A 22,622-nucleotide genomic window follows, 5' to 3' on the forward strand; every position below is an offset into this window, starting at 1 on the left:
ATGGCATTTCTGTCTTTAGGTCTTTGAGGAATCACCACACTGTCTTCCACAGTAGTTGAACTAATTTACACTCCCACCAAAGTGTATAAGCATTCCTTTTTCTCTGCAACCTTGCTGGCATCTGTTATTTTTTAACTTTTTAATAATAGCCATTCTGACTGGTGTGAGATGGTATCTCATTATGGTTTTGATTCGCATTTCTCTAATGATCAGTGATGTTAAGCATTTTTTCATATACCTGTTGGCCACATGTGTGTCTTCTTTTGAAAAGTGTCTGTTCATGTCCTTTGCCCACTGTTTAACGAGGTTTTTTTTGTTTTTGTTTTTGTTTTTTTGTAAATTTGTTTAAGTTCCTTATAAATGCTGGGTATTAGACTTTTGTAAGATGGCAAACTTAATTTATAAATGTTGTGTGTGTTCTAACTATGCCACTGACTGGCTGTTCCCCCATCTTTCTTCCTCTCCTTGGCCTCTCTATTCCCTGAGACAGAACAATATTGAAAGTAGGCCATTAATAACCCCATAATGGATCTGAGTGTTCAAGTGAAAGAAGATTTGCACATCCCTCACTTCAAATCAAAAGCTAGAAATGATTAAGCTTACTGAGGAAGGCATGTTGAAAGCTGAGACAGTCCAAAAGCTAGGCCTCTTGCACCAAACAGCCCAGCTGTGAATGCAAAGGAAAAAATTATTGAAGGAAACTAGAAGTGCTATTCCATACACAAATGATAAGAAAGCAAAACAGCTTATTGCAGATATGGAAAAAATTTTAATGGTCTGGACAGATTAAACCAGCCACAAACAGTCCCTTAAGCCAAAGCCTAATCCAAAGAAAGTCCCTAACTCTCTTCAATCCAGTGCAAGCTGAGAGAGGTGAAGTGGCTGCAGAAGAAAACCTTGAAGATAGCAAAGGTTGGTTCGTGAGGTTTAAGGAAAGACAGTATCTTTGTAACACAAAAGTGCAAGGTAAAGCAGCCAAGTGCTGACGTAGACGCTGCAGCGAGTTACCCAGAAGATCTAGCTAAGATAACTGATGAAAGTGGCTACACTAAATAGGTTTTTATTGTAGATGAAACAGCCTTATACTGGAAGAAGATGTCATCTAGGACTTTCACAGCTAGAGAGGAGAACTCAATGCCTGACTTCAATGCTTCAAAGGACAGGCCAACTCTCTTAGAGGCTAATGCAGCTACTGACTTTAAATTGAAGCCAATGCTCATTTACCATTCTAAAAATCCTAGGGCCCTTAACATTTACGTCAAGTCTACTCTGCCTGTGCTCTATAAATGGAACAACAAAGCATGGACAGCAGACCTGTTTGCAGCATGGTTTACTGAATATTTTAAGCTCGCTGTTGAGACTTACTATTCAGAAAACAAGATATCTTTCAAAATATTACTGCTCAGTGACAATGCACCTGGTCATCCAAGAGCTCTGATGGAAATGTCTGAGGACATTAATGTTGCTTTCATGCCTGCTAACACAGATCCATTCTGCAGCTCACAGATCAAGGAGTAATTTCAACTTCCAAGTCCTCTTATTTCAGAAATACATTTTATAAGGCTTTAGCTGCCTTACATAATTCCTCTGAGGGATCTTCTGCAAAGGATTCACCATTCTAGATGCCATTAAGAGCATTTGTGCTTCAGGAGAGGAGCTCAAAATATCAACAGGAATTTGGAAGAAGTTGATTACGACCCTCACGGATGACTTTAAGATGTTCAGTGAAACTTCAGTAGAGAAAGTAACTACAGATGTGATGAAAATAGCAAGAGAGCTATAATTAGAAGTGAAGCCTGAAGGTTGAGTAAATTGCTACAATCTCATTACAAAACTTAAATGGATGAGGAATTGCTTCTTATGGATGAGCAAAGAAAGTGGTTTCTTGAGATGGAATCTACTGCCGAAGATGCTGTGAACACTGCTAAAATGACAACAAAGGATTTAGCATTCTATATAAACTTAGTTGACAAAGCAGCAGCAGGGTTTAAGAGGACTGACTCCAATTTTGAAAGAAGTTCTACTGTGGGTAAAATGCTATCAAACAGCATCGCATACTACAGAGAAATCCTTCATGAAAGTAAGAGCCAACTGATGCAGCAAAATTCATTGTTGTCTTATTTTTTAAAATTGCCACAGCCACTCCAACCTTCAACAAATACCACCTTGATCAGTATATATATATATATATATATAATTTACAAGAAAACCCAACCTCATATATGTGTATATATATGTGTGTGTATATATATGTGTATGTGTGTGTGTGTGTATATATATATATGAGACGGAGTCTCATCTCACTGTGTTGCCCAGGCTGGAGTGCAGTGGCGTATCTCAGCTGACTGCAACCTCCACCTCCCGGGTTCAAGAGATTCTCATGTCTCAGCAGCCTCCTAAGTAGCTGGGACAACAGGCATGAGCCACCACACTGGGCTAATTTTTGCATTTTTAGTAGAGATAGGGTCTCACCATGTTGGCCAGGCTGGTCTTGAACTCCTGACCTCAGGTGATCTGCCCGCCTCTGTCTCCCAAAGTGCTGGGATTACAAGCTTGAGCCACAGCGCCTGGCCTCTCAATTTTTTGAGATAGGGTCTTGCTCTGCCACTCAGGCTGAAGTGTAGTGGCATGATCCTACCTGATGCACCCCACCCTTGAAGTCTTGGGTTCAAGCAATCCTCCTACCTTGGCCTCCCAGAGTGCTGGTATTATATACATGAGCCACTGTGCCCAGCCAGCAATTAAGTATTTTAAAATTAAGTCATGTATATTGATTTTTTACATAATGCTATTGCACACTTTATTTAATAAACAATAGTATAGTGTAAATGTAATGTTTATATGCCCTAGGAAACAAAAATGTAAACTAGTTCAACCATTATGGAAAACAGTATGGCAATTCCTCAAGGATCTAGAACTAGATGTACCATATGACCCAGCCATCCCACTACTGGGTATATACCCAAAGGATTATAAATCATGCTGCTATAAAGACACATGCACACGTATGTTTATTGTGGCACTATTCACAATAGCAAAGACTTGGAATCAACCCAAATGTCCATCTGTGACAGACTGGATTAAGAAAATGTGGCACATATACACCATGGAATACTATGCAGCCATAAAAAAGGATGAGTTTGCGTCCTTTGTAGGGACATGGATGCAGCTGGAAACCATCATTCTCAGCAAACTATCACAAGAACAGAAAACCAAACACCGCATGTTCTCACTCATAGGTGGGAACTGAACAATGAGATCACTTGGACTTGGGAAGGGGAACATCACACACCAGGGCCTATCATGGCGGGGGGGAGGGGGGAGGGATTGCATTGGGAGTTATACCTGATGTAAATGACGAGTTGATGGGTGCTGACGAGTTGATGGGTGCAGCACACCAACATGGCACAAGTATACATATGTAACAAACCTGCATGTTATGCACATGTACCCTAGAACTTAAAGTATAATAATAAAAAAAAAATCATATGACTTGCTTTATTGTGGTGGTCTAGAACTGAACCTGCAATGTCTCTGAATTATGTGTGTATACCACATTTTCTTTATCCATTCATCTATGACATTTAGGTTGTTTCTACATCTTGACTATAGTAACATGGCAATAAACATAGGAGTGCAAATACTGCTTTGAGATACTGATTTCAATTCTTTTGGATAGACACCCAGAAGTGAAATGGCAGGATCATATGATTTATCTATTTGTCATTTTTTTGAGTAACCTCCACGCTGTTTTCAAAAGCAGTTGCATCATTTTACATTCCCCCGACAGTGTACTAGGGTTCAAATTTCTTCACATCCTTGCCAACACTTGTTGACTTCTTGACTTTTCAGTAATAGCCATCCTAACAGGTGTCGTATCTTATTATGATTTTAATTTGTATTTCCCTGATGATTAATGATGATGAGCACCTTTTCGTATACCCGTTGGACATTTGTAATGTCTTCTTTGGATAAATATGTATTCAAGTGCTCAGTCCACCTTTTTTTATTTTTTTGCTATTGAGTTGAAAAAGTTCCTTATATGTTTTGGAATATTAGCCCTTTATCAAATATATGGTTTGCAAATATATTCCCTCATTCTGTAGGTTTCTTCTTCACTCTATTGTTTCCTTCACTGTGTAGAAGCTTTTTAATTTGACATAGCCCCACTGTCTGTTTTTGCTTTTGTTGCCTGTGCCTTTGGTGTCTTATCCAATAAATTATTGCCAACACCAGGTGTCAATGAGATTTTCCCCTATGTTTTCTTCTAGGAGTTTTACAGTTTCCAGTCTTACATTTAAGTCATTAATCCATTGAGAGCTGATTTTTGTTTATGGTGTTAAGCAAAAGTCTAATTTCAATTCTTTTGCATTTGAATATCCAGTTTTCCCAACACCATTTGCTGAAAAGACTATTCTTTCCTTATTGTGTATTCTTGGCACACTTCTCAAAGATCAGTTCATCACATTTATATGGGTTTATTTCTAGGCTCCCTCTTCTATTCTGTTGGTCTATATGTCTATCTTTATGCCAGTCCATGCTATTTTAATTGCTATATTTTTGTAATATATTTTGAAATCAGAATGTGTGATACCTCCAGCCTTGTTCTTCTTTCTCAAGATGATTTTGACTATCCAGAGTCTTCTGTGGTTCCATATAAATTTTGAGATTGCTTTTTCTACTTCTGTGAAAAACACCATTAGAATTTTGATAGAGATTGCACTGAATCTGTAGACTGCTTTGGGTAGTATGAACATTTTCACAGTATTAAATCTTCAAACTCAAGAAAACAGGATATCTTTCCCTTTATTTTCTTTTTCATTATCAATGTTTTTTAGTTTTCAGTGTGCAAGGTCTTTCACCTCCTTTGAAAAGTTTATTCCTAATTATTTTATTCTTTCTGATGCTATTGTAAACTGGAATTATTTTCTTGATTTCTTTTTTGGGTAGTTCACTGTTAGTGTGTAGAAACACAACTGATTTTTCTGTGTTGGTTTTATCTCCTGCAACTTTACTGAATTCATTTATTGGTTCTAACAGGTCTTTTTGTATGGAGTCTACAGAATTTTCTGTATGTAAGATCCTGCCATCTGCAAAGATAATTTTACTTCTTCCTTTCTGATTTGGATACTTTCTATTTTTTTTCTTGCCTGATTGCTCTGACTAGGATTTCTAGTACTATGTTTAACAGAAGGGGCAGAATGAACATCCTTGAGCTGTTTCTGATCTTAGAGGAAAAGTGTTCAGTTTTTCACTGTTGAGTATGGTATTTGCTACAGGCTTTTCATTTATAGCCTTTCTTATTAATATATTGAGCTACTTTATTACTATATCTAGTTTTTTGAAGGTGTTTATCCTAAAAGGCTGTTGAAGTTTGTCAAATACTTTTTCACATCTGTTGAAATAATCATGCGGTTTTTAATCCTACATACAGTCGATGTAGTGTATCACATTAATTGATTTCTGTATGATGAAACATCCTTGCATCCTGGAGTTAAATTCCATTTGCTCCTTTTAATATGCTATTGAATTCAGTCTGTCAGTATTTTGTTGACTAGTTTTGAATCTATATTTATTGAGAATAAAAGACGACACACGAGAAGCAAAGAGAAAGGAACCAAAGCATATCAATACAAAAACATCAGTGAAATGCAAGGAAAGATAGCATGTCAGAAAAAGATAGGCAAAAGTATTACAAGACAGACAGAAACAATGTAAAAAATGGCAATAGTAAGTCCTTAATAATGCAATAATTCTTTAAATGTAAATGGATTAAACTCCCCAGTTGAAAGACACAGAGTAACAAAATAGATATAAAAACAAGACCCAAGTGTATTTTATGTAGAGGAGACTCACTTTGGGTTTAAGGACACACATAGGCTGAAAGTGAAGGAATGGAAAAAGGTATTCCATGAAAATGGAAACTTAAAAAGAGCAGGAGTGGCCATATTCACATAAAAAATAGACTTCAAGTCAAAAACTGTAAAAAGATGCAAAAATGGCATTATATGATGATAAAGGATCAATACATCAAGAGGATATAACCATTGTAAATATATATGCAACCAATCTTTGAGTAAGTGGAAAAAAAAGTAAAAGAAAAAAAGATAGCTACCACCAGTGACTGAAAAAGTTACCCTCCATTCTTCCAGTGATATTGAAGAGAGGAACTATGATTATCCTATATCTAAAACTTGAATGTTTCAGGTAAAGAGTTAGCTAAAGAGGTAGTATCTTTGCTAGGCTGGTAGATTCCTAGAAGTTAGGAAATGAATCTTTCAAAAGCCTGATATAGCCAGAGAATTAGAAGTGGAGACGAAAGAGACGATTAATGTGTGACAAAAGTCTTATAACAGTAAGTCATTATTCCATTCCATACCTGCAGAATCCAAGACTTTAAGTTATATTATTATGTATTTTAAAGTGTAGTACTATACTTTAACTTGCTTTCTTAGTGAATTTAAGAGATTTTTAAAAGACAGTATCAACAGTCCATTTATTAAATCTCTTACTGATACTTTACGATAAATTCTCAAATGTAACGCTAATCTAATTTCCTCTCCTTCCTCTGCCACACTTTTTCACACACACACACACACACACACTCCTCTGCATAAACACACTCCTCTACATAAAAGAGACCAATAGCTCTATTGCTCGCAATGTCTAATAAAAATGCCTTTTCACAGGTCATAGTTAATAGTTTAACTTTTTTCTCATCCTTAAAAAAGTAAAAGAGCATTGGCCAAGCATGGTGGCTTATGCATGTAATCCAAGCACTTTGGGAATTCAAGGCAGGAAGATTGCTTGAGCTCAAGAGTTTGAGACCAGTCTGGGCAACATGGCAAAATCCTGTCTCTACAAAAAAAATACAAAAATTAGCTAGGCATAGTGGCATGTGCCTGTAGTGTCAGCTACTTGGGAGGCTAAGGTGGGAAGACTGGTTGAACCCGGGAGATTAAGGCTGCAGTGAGCTGTGGTTGTGCGACTGTACTCCAGGCTGAGTGGCAGAACTAGACCCTGTCTCAGATGATAATAACAATAATAATAATATTTAAAAATAAAATAAAGCAGCATTAAAACTTCTTTTTTTTTTTTTTTTTGAGATGGAGTCTCACTCTGTCACCCAGGCTGGGGTGCTGTGACGAGATCTCGGCTCACTGCAACCTCCGCCCTCCGAGTTCAAGTGATTCTCCTGCCTCAGCCTCCCAAGTAGCTGGGATTACAGGCGCCTGCCACCGTGCTGGGCTAATGTTTTGTATTTTCAGTAGAGACAGGGTTTCACCATCTTGGCCAGGCTGGTCTTGAACTCCTGACCTCATGATCCACCTGCCTCAGCCTCCCAAAGTGCTGGGATTACAGGCGTGAGCCACTGTGCCCAGCCTTAAAACTTTCTAATATTCTTAATAGGGTCTAACACTGTTCTTTAAAATTATCACACCTACCATATGCCGAAACTACACTGAAATGCATATTTATTTCCTAACAAAAAAGAAATCTACTTAAAGCAAATTATTAATTGTCTTTTTGTGATATAATCACTTTGATTTCAATTATCTTAATAATAAAAAAACAAATTAGTTTCTTACCTACTCCTGCAACATTTTCAAGCTCCTCTTCAGATTGATCACTTTTCGGGTTTTCAGATGCCTCATCCACATTAGTTTCCTGGAAGCAAAAAAAGAAAAAAGAAAAAAAAAAAAGAAAATATATTGGGGAAAATATGTGAAGAACTAAAACATTTTCCTCTGCCTTCATAACCACTTTAATACAATACACCTTCCTCCACACCCAAATTTACAGAAGACAAGAAGGAGATGGGTTTGTGAGAAAAGCAGTTCAAACAGCACTATTTTAAGGAGCCGCATACTCTGACCAGGAGTTGATGTTCCAAAGAAAGGGTATCCAAGAATGGATGGAGTATTTGAATGATGGATGTAGGAGATAAATATTACAAGATAAATTACATAATATTGTAACTTCAGGGGGTATGAGAAGATACCCCCAGGAAACAGATTACTTTTTTTATTAGAATACATTTTGGCCTATAACTTAAAAGTGATGTGTCTCTTTACAAAATTCTAAGGAGAATTATAAGGTAAAGTGATCAGTGTGCACTTAAAAAATACTGATCTTTTAATAAGAACCCTAAGTTCTTAGTCCCTTTAATAAAAAGTCCTCCAAAGTGTCTCCAAAATATGAATAGTGTATTGGTAAATACTAATCAGTTTATCCAACAGCAGCAGAACTCTGCCCATTTATCACAGAGGCATTAAAAAACATGAAAATATCAATATGTTATAACTACCATTTGAGACTGTGATCATAGTCAATGTTTTATCCATCCATTGAGAGAGCTATGAATCCTTTATTTCCAAGTCAACATGTATAGGTTAGAGTGTATTTCTAAATATTAAACCTTACTCACATTTCTGATAAGGGTTTAATGTCCAGAAAATGCAAAGAACTCTTACAACTTAACAATAAAAAGAAAAATAACTCAATTTTAAAACTGGCAAAGGATTTGAATAAATTTTATCCGAGGAAGACATATGAATGTCCAGTAAACACATGAAAAGATGTTCACATCATTAGTCATTAGAGAAATGCAAATCAAATCCACAATGAGATACCACTTCAAACCCACTAGGACGGGTATAATAATAATTTTTAAAAGTTAAAAAGGGTAGATGAAGATTTTGATCCTTCATACATTGCTGGTTGGAATGTACGATGATGCAGCTGCAGTGGAAAACAGTTTGGAAGCTCCTCATAAATCTAAACAGGGCATTATTACACAATCCAGCTTCCACTCCTTTATATATACCCAAGAGAATTCAAAACATTTGTTTACACATACACTTGCACATAAATGTTCATAGCAGCATTATTCATAATAGCTTTTAAATTGAAATAACCTAAATGCCCATCAGCTGATGAATGCATAAACAAAATGTGGTATATCCAAATAATGGAATGTTATCTGGAGAGAGAAAAAAATGAAGTACTGGTACATGCTACAACAGGGGTGAAACTTAAAAACATGGCAGGCAAAAGAGGCAAATCACAAAGGACAACATATTGTATGATTCCATTTATATGAAATGTCTAGAATAGGCTAAAGTTACAGAGTTAGAAAGTTGACTAATTGCTGCCTAGGGCTAGTGGAGGGGATGGAAAAATTGGGAGGTGTTGGCTAAAGGGTATGGGGTTGCTTTCGCAGGTGATAAAAATGTTCTAAAATTGACTGTGGTGACGGATACACAACTCAGTGAATATACTAAAGGTCACTGAGTTCTATAAATGGGTCATTTGTATGGTATATGAATTGCATCCTTATAAATTATCAATAACTATTAAACCTTACAAATTATCAATAAATATTCATTGAATGGCACATTATCAAAACAGGTAAGTACCTGAACCATGAAAAGTATTTTATTATATCAAGGACAAAAAAATTGATCATCACTTTTAATTATCATAATCCCATTCTTAATAAAAAGTATTAAAAGCTGTAAATAGGAGAATGTATTATGTCAATTACCTCAGTATCCTTATGTTCCAATTTTGGCATTAGAATGCTTTCTAAATAGTTAGCTTTGTCTATCCATGTATTCAGATTTCTATATTCTTTTTTCATCTTTTCCAGCCTAAAGAAATCAGTTATGAATGAAAAAAGCAAGTGACAGAAGAATATATATGGTATGATTCACAGAAGAATACATGCAATGTGATCCATTTATAAAATGTTCTAAAAGAGACAAACCAACAATATATTGTCTAGGGATATAGTCAAAGGAAAGGGAATGATTACAACAAAAATCAAGGTACTAGTTACATGGGGACAGTTAAGGACAGGGATGTAATCTCAGAAGGGTACACAAAACATATTTCTGATATTACTGGTGGTGTATTTATTAACCTGAATCATAAATATGTACATAATGGGCTTATCATCATTATTTAGGCTACATATACATGTTACAGAAATTATTCAATATGTATTACTCTTAGTATTTAAACCATAAGTCTTAGTCAGTTTGAGCTGCTATAACAGAATACAACAGACTGGGTGACTTAAACAATAGACTTTTTAAAAAATATACTTTAAGCTCTAGGGTACTTGTGCACAATGTGCAGGTTTGATACATAGGTATACATGTGTGACGTTGGTTTGCTGTACCCATCAACCCATCATTTACATTAGGTATTTCTCCTAATGCTATCCCTCCCCCAAACAATAGACATTTATTTCTCACAGTTCTAGAGGTCAGGAAGTCCAAGATCAAGGTGCTGACAGATCCAGTGTCTGGTGAGAGTAGTCTTCCTTGTTTGCAGATGGCCTTCTTATATCCTCACATGGTGGAAAGAGATGGATCTTGTGTCTCTTTCTCTTTTTATAAGGGCATTAATCCCATCATTATAATAGTCCTACCCTCATGACCTAATCTAACCCTAATTATCTTCCAAAGTCAATGCCTCCAAATAACATCACATTGGGGATTAGGATTTTAACATATGAATTTGAGGGGACACACATTCAGTCCATAACACTATATATATTATATATATATAATTATTCAATACATATACAATATCTTCCACAACAAAGCAAGTGAAAAAAAGGATTATATAAATTATTCAATACATATACAATATCTTCCACAATAAAACAAGTGAAAAAAGGATGTATCTTCTAATCCAAGAAACTTCAAAAAGCTTGAATAACTTAAAGATATAATTAACAAGGATTAAATGGAAGACAGAGAATGTTTCCCAATTCATTTCATGAGGACATAATGGCCTTGACAATAAAACCTGACAAAGACATTAAGAAAAAGAAAAATTACAGTCTAATCTCATTCATGAATATAGATGTGAACATTATAAATAAAATATAGTTTTAGTACAAAAATCTGGTAGTGTGCAGAGACAATTTGGAAATAGCAGTTGAAACTGGGAGGGTTTTTCTCATTTCGAGATTCATGGTAAGATCTAAAGGGCCCAGAGCAGCCTAACCACTATGAACACTCAAAACTGACCAGCCAAGTATCTCTTCCAGGACAGGACCCTAGGAAATCTTAAAAAGCATTCCATTATACTACACACACACACACACACACACACACACACACACACGCCAAATGAAAACATCAGAAGTGTGAATCTGTGAAGCTAGAAGCGTTTTCTAAGCCAATTCTCCTGCAAAAAATTCAGACAAATTAATTTCACATAAAATAGACCAACACACTTTAACAAAGATTAAAACCTGCAATGGATTGCAATGGATTGCAGCCTATCAAATGTTTAAATCTATGAGTTCAAAATAATATTTTAAATATTTTTTTCAGAAACTAAAGCGTAAGACCTTACACTTCTGGTCTACTATAGGTCACTGCCCTAATGTATATACAACATGAAAAACCATTTCATCAATAGGCTCATTTATTTAATTAATAACAGTAATATTAATAATTTTCATAATCTGAGAAGGCTTCACTTCAAAATGGGAAGTCTCAGTAGTGGAACTTTCATCTAAAAATCTCGAATGATTTCATGGCCACCCATAACCATATTATACAATCAAAAAGCCCATGTACATAGAAACTAAAAATAAGAAAGCAAGGAGTCAAACCCCCTATAACTAGTTTCAGGCTAGCCTCATAACCATTATGACTTTTTCAACAAGCAAGATACTAGTAAAAATGTTACATAACTTTGTCAAAGTTAATTTACAAGTTAAAATTCTTTATATCTTTGTGGTATACCTATTCCAGTCAGGCTTTCAAGATGCAGCGTCATCTATTATAGAAGAACTACACTTACACAACCACACTGTAATAACCATTTTCTTAATTATCTCTTTAGTCCTTTATGTTAGTTCACTAATACTAACAACTAAACTAACCCACACAAAATAGATGCTTAAAAAGTAGAAACAGTATTAATTATCTTACTCACTATTATTTTAATCCTAATTACTTTACTGTCTTTATGAATCCTATACATGATAGGTAAAATGAGTATCTCTTCTCTAACTTGAAAAACCATAGACTAGCAATGATATTTAGGTATAAATATACAGACTACGAAGACCTGAAGTTTGATTCTTATATAATCCCTACAACAGACCTTAAACCAGGAGATCTATAACCACTAGAAGTTGATAATTCGAGTAGCCCTACTTATGGACATATCAATTTTCATATTCATCTCATTCAAAGAGGTATTACATCCATAAGCTGTTCCATCATTAGGCCTAAAAACAGATTAAATTCCAGGGCCAGAGAAACCATCCTGCAGGCTGTCCCTGACAGGCATATCCCCAGGCTGGGCAAGTAGCCAAGAGCCCATGTTCAGGACCTGAGAAACAGCTCCTCAGGCTACCTCCAGTGGCCATGCCCCTGAGCAGCTTTGCACCTGACTCCCAGACCTGTGAAACGGCCCTGTGGGCAGCCCCCAGCAAAAACATCACCAGGCCAGCAAAGCAGCTGTGCACCCACATCTCAGGCCCAAGAAATATCCCTACAGGCTGCCCCTAGCAGACAGGATTCCAGGCCAGCTGAAGAGCTGTGTGCCCACATCTGAGGCCTAAGAAACAGCCCCACAAGTTGCTCTGGGCAGGCATATTCCCAGGTCAGACAAGCCACTGCATGCCACCCATTTAAGAAACAGCCCAGTGAGACCATCCCTGACAAAGTCACACCACCATCTCTATAGACTCTCTCAGCCTAGGCTACTGAGAAACTTGCAAATACCACTACTATAGATTATAGCTGAAAAACTATATGAAGACTGAACTACTGAATCTACCTAGAACTGGGCCAATGTGCCCCACCAATCTGATATCCCAAGATGTCATACAATATTCATACAAATATTTCCCTGGGAAATCTACTACATACGATTGAAAGAGGTGATTTTTCCATCAGATACACAGAAATCAATGTAGGGACACATGAATTAGGAAAAAGCAAGGAAACGTCACCTTCAATAAAAACAACAATTCTCCAGTAACAGATCCCAATCATAAGGAAATACGTGAAATGTCAGAAAAAAATTCAAAATAATGATCTTAAGGAAACTCAGATATAAGAGAATACAGATAGACAATTAAATCAGGAAAACAATTCATGATTTAAATGAGAATTTCAACAAATAAATAGATATAAAAAGAACCCAAACGGATATCCTAGAGCTGAAGAATTCGATGACTGAAATAAAATGTAAAACTGTGGACCAGGTACAGTGGCTCACACCTGTAATCCCAGCACTTCGGGAGGCCAAAGTGAGTAGATCACTTGAGATCAGGAGTTCAAGACCACGCTGGCCAGTAAGGTGAAACCCTGTCTCTACTAAAAATACAAAAATTAGGCTTGGTGGCTCACGTCTGTAATTCTAGCTACTCGGAGGCTGAGGCATGAGAACTGCTTGAACCCAGGAGGTGGAGATTGTAGTGAGCCGAGATAGTGCCACTACACTCGAGTCTGAGCAACAGAGCAAGACTCTGTCTCAAAAAGAAAAAAAAAAAAAAAAAAATGAAATGTACAATTGAGACCAGACCACACAGAAGAAATAATTTCTGAACTTAAAGGCACGTCTATTGAAATAATACAGGCAGATGAAAAAGAATAGAGTGAAGAAAGGCTACAGGACTTACAGGACACAGCTAAAGAAACAAATTATCACATTATGGGAGTTCCAGAAGAAGAGAAGCTCCTAGAATCACAAGAAACTGAATTCTTCAAACAACCTGAACAAACTTGGAAGAGAACCCCTCTAAATAAGAATGCGCTGGCCAACACTTGTATTTCAGCCTTGTGAAATGCCTCTTTTTTTTTTTTTTTGAAATGGAGACTTGCTCTGTCGCCCAGGCTGGAGTGCAGTGATGTGATCTCAGCTCACTGCAACCTCCGCCTCCCAGGTTCCAACGATTCTCCTGCCTCAGGCTCCTGAGTAGCTGGGATTACAGGTGCCTGCCACCACGCCTGGCTAATTTTTGAATTTTTAGTAGAGACGGGTTTTCACCATGTTGGCCAGGTTGGTCTCAAACACCTGACCTCATGATCGGCCTGCCTTGGCCTCCCAAAGTGCTGGAATTAGAGGCAAGACACACCACGCCCGGCCAGCCTCGTGAATTCAGTTACACTCTGCCCAGACTTCTGACTTACTGTGAGAAAATAAATAGATACTGTTTTAAACAACTAAGTTTGTGACAATTTGTTACGCAGCAATAAAAAGAGAATACACCTAATGATCATTAGTAAACAAATGAAAATTGCAGTATATTCACCAAATGGAATGCCATGAAACAGCATAGATGAGTCTTAGAAACATAACAGTGGGTGATGTAAGCAAAATGAAATAATGTATTATTTAAGCATCCTACATATATGATTTTTTTAAAAAATTAATTTTCAAAAGGCAAAAAATAAAAACTCATTGAAGTAGTTAACTTCTGGGAAATAGGCAGGAGGATGAAATAGGAGAGAAGCCGATAAGTAGATACAAATTATCCATAATGTTTTAGATTTTAGGTTAGGTTGAGTACTGGTTGGTATCATTATATTATTTTACACATAATTTACATTAGTATTATGGATTATTATTTTGGATCAAATATTATATTTAAAAGATAATATAGGCTGGGCGTAGTGACTCACGCCTGTAATCCCAGCACTTTGGGAGGTCGAGGCGGGTGGATCATTTGAGGTCAGAAGTTCGAGACCAGCCTGACCAACATGATGAAACCCCATCTCTACTAAAAGTACAAAAAAATTAGCCGGGCTTGGTGGCACACACCTGTAGTCCCAGCTACTCAGGAGGCTGAGGCAGGAGAATCTCTTGAACTCAGGAGGCAAAGGTTGCAGTGAGCCAAGATCACGCCACTGCACTCCAGCCTAGGTGACAGAGTGAGACTCCATCTCAAAAAAAAAAAAAAAGAAAGAAAGAAAGAAAGAACAGAAAAAGGAAAATAATATAAAACACCTACATTGGCTTCCTATTTTTCTTAGAATAAAATTCAAATTATGGTCTCTAAGGCTCTGAATAATCTGGTCTCCACCTATCTTGTCTTAAGCCACTTTCCCCCTTGCTTTTTGCTTCATTTCAATGGCTGCCATCTTTTTCTAGGCATAATCTCTTCTTATCTTAGAGCTTTCATACAGATTCATACAGTAATTCTCTAGCCCTGGATCTTTGGTATGCTGACTCCTTTCCTTTAATGTTACCTCAAATATCTTCTCTAATTTTTTTTTTTTTTTTTGAGATGGAGTCTCGCACTGTCTCCCAGGCTGGAATGCAGTGGTACGATTTCTGCTCACTGAAACCTCTGCCTCCTGGGTTCAAGTGATTCTCCTCCCTCAGCCTTCCGAGTAGCTGGGACTACAGGTGTGTGCCACCACGCCCGGCTAATTTTTTGTATTTTTAGTAGAGATGGGGTTTCACCATGTTAGCTAGGATGGTCTCGATCTCCTGACCTTGTGATCCACCCATCTTGACCTCCCAAAGTACTGGGATTATAGGCGTGAGCCACTGCGCCCAACCCCTTCTCTAACAATTCTTATAAAAATCAGTCACCTCCTTTATTTTCTACCATCTTTTTGATACCTTCGTAGTTTATTTCTTAATTTATAATTTATTTGTTTTGCTTTGTTATGTCTCTACTCATTATACTCTTAAGTTCTTTCAGAAAAGATACTATGATCTTTAAAGTGATCACTGTGATTCTGAACTAGGTTATTTCAGACCAATCATCTCACCACACAACTATAAATTCTGGACAAAACATTGTCTAAATTGTGTTGGAAAGAATCACTGAGTTATAAAGACAGCAAGGATTTGCATACCAAAGATTCCAGACAGAAAGGAAGTCCAGAGACATGGAGCCCATCATTTGGTGCCATTTTTCCTTCAAGGCATTTATGCTTTGAGATGGCCAAGAAGTTAAAAAGCTGAGCAGAGCTTTGAGATAGAGACATAAGGATGTCAGAACAAAAACCTGAGTCCAGGGCTTGTCGGGATGAGAAGTCCTGGTAAACACCCAGTTGGGACCCCAAAAGGCTTTAAGATAATGACTGTCTCTTTAAATGTTATGACCTAGTTGCCTCATGTGCCTCACACCTAGTCCCAGTCCTGACACTAGGAGTAAGAATAAACCACAAAGAGACTAACCCCCCTCACAGGAACTAAAGCCCAGCTTCAAATCATTTCAATTTCAGTCTTAATTGAATTAAAGTGATCTGGGATTGTTAGTGCTCCTAGCCCAGCTGGTTGCCAGATACAAATGTATACCTTCTCTGTAGGAATATGTAATTAAAATTAAGATCCTCAAAACAGTTCTATAAATTTTCAAATACAATGTCTGGCACTCAATCAAAACAACTAGGCATGTGAGAATATAAGAACTGACTGAAAACTAAGAGAAAAACCCAATAATTTAAATAGACTCCCAGAAGATCCAGATAATGAAATGGTCAGACTTAGATTTTAAAATAGCAATGATTGCTATAAACTGAAAAGTGTACATACCCCAAAATTCATATGTTGAAATCCTACTCCCTTATGTGATACTAATTGGAAGCAGGGCCTTTGGGAGGTAATTGGGTCATGAGGGAAGAGCCCTCATGAATGGGATTTTTGTACTCTTACAGTGAGAGACATGAGAGAGATGATCTCCCTCCACAGTGTGAGGATATGGTAAACAGAAGGCCATTTGCAAACCAACAAGAGGGCCCTCAGCAGGGATCAAATCAGCTGGCACCTTGATCTCGGACGTCCCAGCCTCCAGAACTGAAATAAATAAAAGTCTGTTGTTTAAACCATTCGATCTATGGTATTTGTTATAGCAGCCCGAGCTGACCAAGACAATAATAATAAATATGTCCAAAGAATTAAAAGACAAGGCTGTGGATTTTGGCAGATAAATAGAAACTACAAAAATGAAGGGAAATTCCATAGTTGAGAAATAAAATAACTGAAATTAAGAATTCAATTGATTTAATGGCAGAATAGAAACAAGAAAGAGCTTGTGAACTAGAATATAAGTCAGAAGAAAATACCTAGACTGAAGCATAGCAAAAAAAGGACAAGAAATACAGAAAAAAAAAAAAAAAAAAAAAAAGCAGGAGACCTACGAAATACATTGGTAAATGAGGAGACAGCAAGAATTATGCGTTATCCCTCATAAATGAGTTTTCACCTCAGCTAGGCACAATGTAATCCCAGCACTTTGGGAGGCTGAGACTGGAGGATCACTTGAGGCCAGGAGTTCCAGACCAGACTGGTCAACATAGCAAGACCTCGTCTCAAAAAAAAAAAAAAAAAAAAATAGCCAGGTGTGGTGGTAGTGCGATGTGTCTGTAGTCCCTGCTTCTTGGGAGGCTGAGGCAGGAAGATTGCTTGAGCCCAGGAATTCGGGGCTGCAGTGAGCATAATCGTGCCACTACACTCCAACACTCCAATCTGGGCCAAGCTGGGTGACAGAGTGAGACTCTGCTTCAAAACATAAAAATAAAGGGAGTTTTCACCTCTTTCTTTGGCAATAACACTTTTTCAAACAAAATACCTAAATTGACAAGTAAAAATCAGAAATAATCCCTGAACCAATGAAACAACAGCACCATAATGAAAATTTCTGAGCCTACAGCAAGCCTATGTCTCAAAGGGAGAAATTAATGTATTATACAAACACCTAAGATGAAAATTTTGAGCTCTTTTGAATTTTTTTTTTTTTTTTTACCTTTCCCTGGGTTGTTGCTGAAGTTTTTCAAGTCGCACTACAGATGTCTGGTCGGAGGATTGCACAGCTGGAGTCCCAACAGTAACATTCAGGTCTGGGGATAAGAATGCTGGATATTCTACTGTCTGTGGTGTAATAACTTGTCTGCAGAAAAACAATAAAGTGAAATATTGAAATGATACAAAAGTCCACTTCCAAAATCAGTGGTGGCTATTACTTTTGAACCCTTCCCTCCTTTACACTTTTCACTCACCTAGCCACCTTGGGCCATTGAAGGCCGGAGCTAGGAAAAAAGCCAAGAGCCAGAAGTAAGCGCTCTCTTGATTATCCTTACTACTAAACTCAGATCATAGGCAGCAGGGACGGAAAAGGACAGAAGGGCCTGAAGTTCTAATGAGAAGTACAAAGTATCTGAGCCCAGACATTTCTCCAAATCTTTAGACCCAAATTTCTATCTCTCTTTTTTTTTAATTTCTTTTTTTAAAATTATACTTTAAGTTCTAGGGTACATGTGCACAATGCGCAGGTTTGTTACATATGTATACAAGTGTCATGCTGGTGTGCTGCACCCATTAACTCGTCATTTACATTAGGTATTTCTCCTAATGCTATCCCTCCCCCCTCCCCCCACCCCACAACAGGCCCTGGTATATGATATTCCCCATCCTGTGCCCAAGTATTCTCATTGTTCAATTCCCACCTATGAGTGAGAACATGCAGTGTTTGGTTTTCTGTCCTTGCAATAGTGTGCTCAGAATGATGGTTTCCAACTTCATCCATGTCCCTACAAAGGACAGGAACTCATCCTTTTTTATGGCTGCATAGTATTCCATGGTGTATATGTGCCACATTTTCTTAATCCAGTCTATCATTGATGCACATCTGGGTTGGTTCCACATCTTTGCTATTGTGAATAGTGCCACAATAAACATACATATGCATGTGTCTTTATAGCAGCATGATTTATAATCCTTTGGGTATATACCCAGTAATGGGATGGCTGGGTCAAATGGTATTTCTAGTTCTAGATCCTTGAGGAATCGCCACACTGCCTTCCACAATGGTTGAACTAGTTTAATATTTATTTTTAAAATCTATTAATTTTTTGGAATGTATTTTGTGCTAGGTACAATGTTCATATGGCTATATATATTACCTCATTCACTTTTCACAGCAAGCCCATCAGATGAGAGTTATTAGATCCTATTTCATATATAAGAAAGCTAGTATTAGAGAGATTAAACAACTCCTCCCAAGGTCTTACAGCTGGTAAGTGGCAAAGCTAACATTTGAATACAGTCTCTTTGACAATAAAGTTTAGATTCTTAAACTCTATTCTATACTATGCATAGTAGTAAGCACCTTAAACTCAACATGTCCAAAATAGAACTCACCATTTTCCCCTTCTCCAAATATGCTCTTTCCTAAGTGTTCCCTGGTTCAGGAAATAACAGCACCAAATGTATAGCCAATGGTCCCTAAATGTGAACATCTTTTTTCCTCCTTTCCCCTTCTGTTATCTTCCATCTCCAATCAGTCACTTTCTAATTACAGGAGATATAGCTAAACATTCTAAATACTTTACATATTAGTTTGTTCCTCTGTTCCATTATATTAGTCAGGGTTGTCCATAAAATAGAACCAATAGGATGTATATATACATAAATATATTTATGATAAGCAATTGGCTCATGTGATTATGGAGGCTGGTAAGTCCCAAGATCTGCAAAGTTAATCAGCAAGCTGGAGATCCAGGAGAGCCAAAGGTATAATTTTAGACTGAATTCAAAGGCCTGAGAATCAGGAGAGCCAATAGTGTAGTTCCAGTCCAAAGGCTGGTAGGCTGGAGATCAGATCCAGAAGAGCTGATGTTTCAGTTTAAGTCCAAGGGTAGGGAAAAGTTAATGTTCCAGTTCAAAGATAGTCAGGCAGGAGGAATTCTCTCTTACCCCAGGGTGAGTCAATCTTTTTGCTTCATTCAACTTATTGGATGAGGCCCACCCACACTAGGGAGAGCAACCTACTTTCCTCAGTGTGCCAGTTTAAAAGTGAATCTCATCAAAAACACCCTCCTCTCAGAACAATTTTTGGCCAACAGCTAGGTACCTTATGGCTGCTACTAACATGTCATTAGATCTGTTGCATTATATGATCCAAATGGCAGAGCAGCTTGCATGGCAGCCTGGACCTGTTGCAGAGCCTTCTCTTGTTCTGGGTCCCACTCAAAACTAGCAGCTTTTTGAGTCATCCAGTAAGTGGTCCAGAATAACACACTCAAAGTAGGAACAGATTACCTCCAAAATCCAAAGAGGCCCACCTGTGGTTATTTCTCCAGGTGTTGTATCTCTTTTTTGTTGTAGGAGAAGCCAGATGCAACAACCCATCATTCACTGTGTACAGGATATCACCACCCATACCATGGACCCCTAGAAATTTCACTGAAGTAGAAGTTCCTTGAATTTTTGTCATATTTATTTCCCACTCTCTGACACAAAGATGTTTTATCAATAAGTCTAGAGTAGTTGCTACTTCTTGCTCACCGGGTCCAATCAGCACGTCATCAATAAAATGGACCAGTCTGCTATTTTGTGGAAGAAAAAGGCAATCAAGATCCCTGGAAACTAAATTATAATGTAGGGCTAGAGAGCTGATATACTCCTAAGTTAGGACAGTGAAGGTATATTGCTCACCTTGCCAGCCAAAAGCAAACTGCTCCTGATGGTCTTTACTAACAGGCATGGAGAAATAAGCATTTGCCAGATCTATAGCTGCACTCCAGATACCAGGGGATATGTTAATTTGCTCAAACAATGAAACCACATCTGGTGTAGCAGTTGCAATTGAAGTTGTCACTTGGCTAAGCTCACAAGAATCTACTGTCTTCTTCATCTGTCTTCTTCACAGGTCAAATATGGGAGTTAAATGGAGATGTGGTGGAAATCACCATTCCTGTGTTTTTCAGGTCCCTGATGGTGACACTAATCTCTGCAATTCCTCCATGCAGTATTGCTTTCAGTTTACTACTTTCATAGATGGAGGGAGTTCTATGGCTTCTTCTTGGCCTTTCCCAACATAATAGCCTTCAATCAATAGATTAGGAAACCAATGATTCTGCCAGTTACTGAGAATATCTATTCCAATTATGCATTCTAGAACCAGGGAAATAACCACTGGATATGTTCAGGGACTCACAGAGCCAACTGTGAGATGGACCTTAGCCAAAACTCTATTGATCACTTGAGCTCCATAAGTCCTTACTCGGATTGATGGACCACAGTTACATTCAGAGTCTTCTGGAATTAGTGTTAGTTCAGAGACAGTGTCTAGTAGTCCCCCAAAGCCCTGATTGTTCCCTTCTCTGTAGTGCACAATCACCATGATAAAAGGCCACAGGTCCCTTTGGGGAAGACTGGGAGAAATACTAACGGCATACATTTTTGGAAGTATACTAGGGTCCTTTCTTGAGGTGAGCCAACCTCCCTTTCATTAAAGGAGTTCTGAGTCTGTAAAGTAGATCAAGTCTGGGAATTGATTGAGAGGTCATGATTCTGTTTTTATGATGCAGGTTAGACTTTTGTTCCCTTAACCTAGAACTTTTCTGCTTATACAGATCAGGTTAGAATTCAGTAGGCTTCCTATCTATTCATGTCTAGGAACACAGGATCAGATAGCCAACACCATAGGTCTGCACTACTAAGACTATTCTTATTGCTTACTTGATTCTACTGTCCATTATGGTAACCATACCCACCTTGCCTTTGGCAGTTGAGTATCTTCACTTGGTTCCTGCCACCCTGGGGCCCAATTACTCCCATTGCATTTAAGTTTCCCAATTCAGTGACTGCAGGTGCCACTGTAAAGTCTAGCCCAGAGGGAAGAGCAATCACAGAGCTCTTTAAGGATGCCAGGGTACCCTTCACAAACTCACTTCTCATAGTCATGGTAAAACGTGTGTCTTTTGGACCCTCCCAGGATGGGTGAGTCGATCTTAAATGGCAAGTCCACTCTAACATAATTTCTCTGAACCTCTAAAACCCTTCCTCTACATTAATTGAGCATTTCTAACTAATTCACTGTGAGCTATCTTTTGGTTCCTTTTTCAGTCATTCAACTAAACAAGCTATGAGAGCCCTTTCTAACTCCCCAAGCTGCAGCATTAAATGCAAAAATCTCTGCTTAGGCCAGCTGCAGTGGCTCACACCTGCAATCCCAACACTTTCCGAGTCTGAAGTGGGTGGATCGCTTGAGCGCAGGAGTTCGTGACCAGCCTGGGCAACATGGCAAAACCCTGTCTCTACAAAAAATACAAAAATTAGTCAAATGTGGTAACAAATGCCTGTATTTCCAGCTACTTGGGAGGCTGAAGAGGGAGGATTGATTGAGCCTCAAGAGGTCAAGGCTGCAGTGAGCTATGATCTGTTGCATGGGCAACAGAACAAGACCCTGTCTCCAAAAAGTAAATAAATAAAAATAATCTCTGTTTAGTAAGTCCATGTCAATAAACTCAGCCTGATCCAACTTTATTTTCCTTCCACCATCATCCCCTGCCCTTAATATCCATCCCTATACATGTTCTCCAGATTTCTGTCTGTATAAATTTAAAAACTCAAATAGTTCTTTTAGAATATATATATGGAGTATATTCCTGAGGACCCAAAGGAGTAAAATTTGCTCACATTTGAGAAGCATAAACCTACAATGATGATGATGGTAATGAAAAATATTTATTAATTTTATAAATAGGTAAGAACTAATTAGGCATTTTGCTATTTTCTACCATGTTCTAAGTACTTTACATGTAACTTATTTAATCATCATAGTAACTCAATTGGGTAGTTTAATTTTTATCCCATTCAACAAATGAAGCATAAAGAGCCTA

At 37.7% G+C, this 22,622-nt stretch overlaps 1 protein-coding gene across 3 annotated transcripts in view; it reads right to left on the reverse strand.

Moving 5' to 3' along the window:
• Window positions 1-22,622, reverse strand: part of C2CD6 (C2 calcium dependent domain containing 6) — a 184,043-nt gene that overhangs the window by 107,210 nt on the left and 54,211 nt on the right. For all 3 annotated transcript variants that reach the window (XM_010354951.2, XM_010354949.2, XM_010354948.2), the window contains exons 9-11: window positions 17,744-17,887; window positions 9,548-9,653; window positions 7,590-7,668 (exon numbers count right to left, since the gene is read on the reverse strand). In XM_010354951.2, coding sequence (XP_010353253.1) covers window positions 7,590-7,668; window positions 9,548-9,653; window positions 17,744-17,887 — 329 coding nt within the window. The remainder of the gene's footprint in view (window positions 1-7,589; window positions 7,669-9,547; window positions 9,654-17,743; window positions 17,888-22,622) is intronic.

This window comes from Rhinopithecus roxellana, chromosome 14 (assembly GCF_007565055.1).
Source record: "Rhinopithecus roxellana isolate Shanxi Qingling chromosome 14, ASM756505v1, whole genome shotgun sequence".
Classification (NCBI taxonomy): Eukaryota; Metazoa; Chordata; class Mammalia; order Primates; family Cercopithecidae; genus Rhinopithecus; species Rhinopithecus roxellana.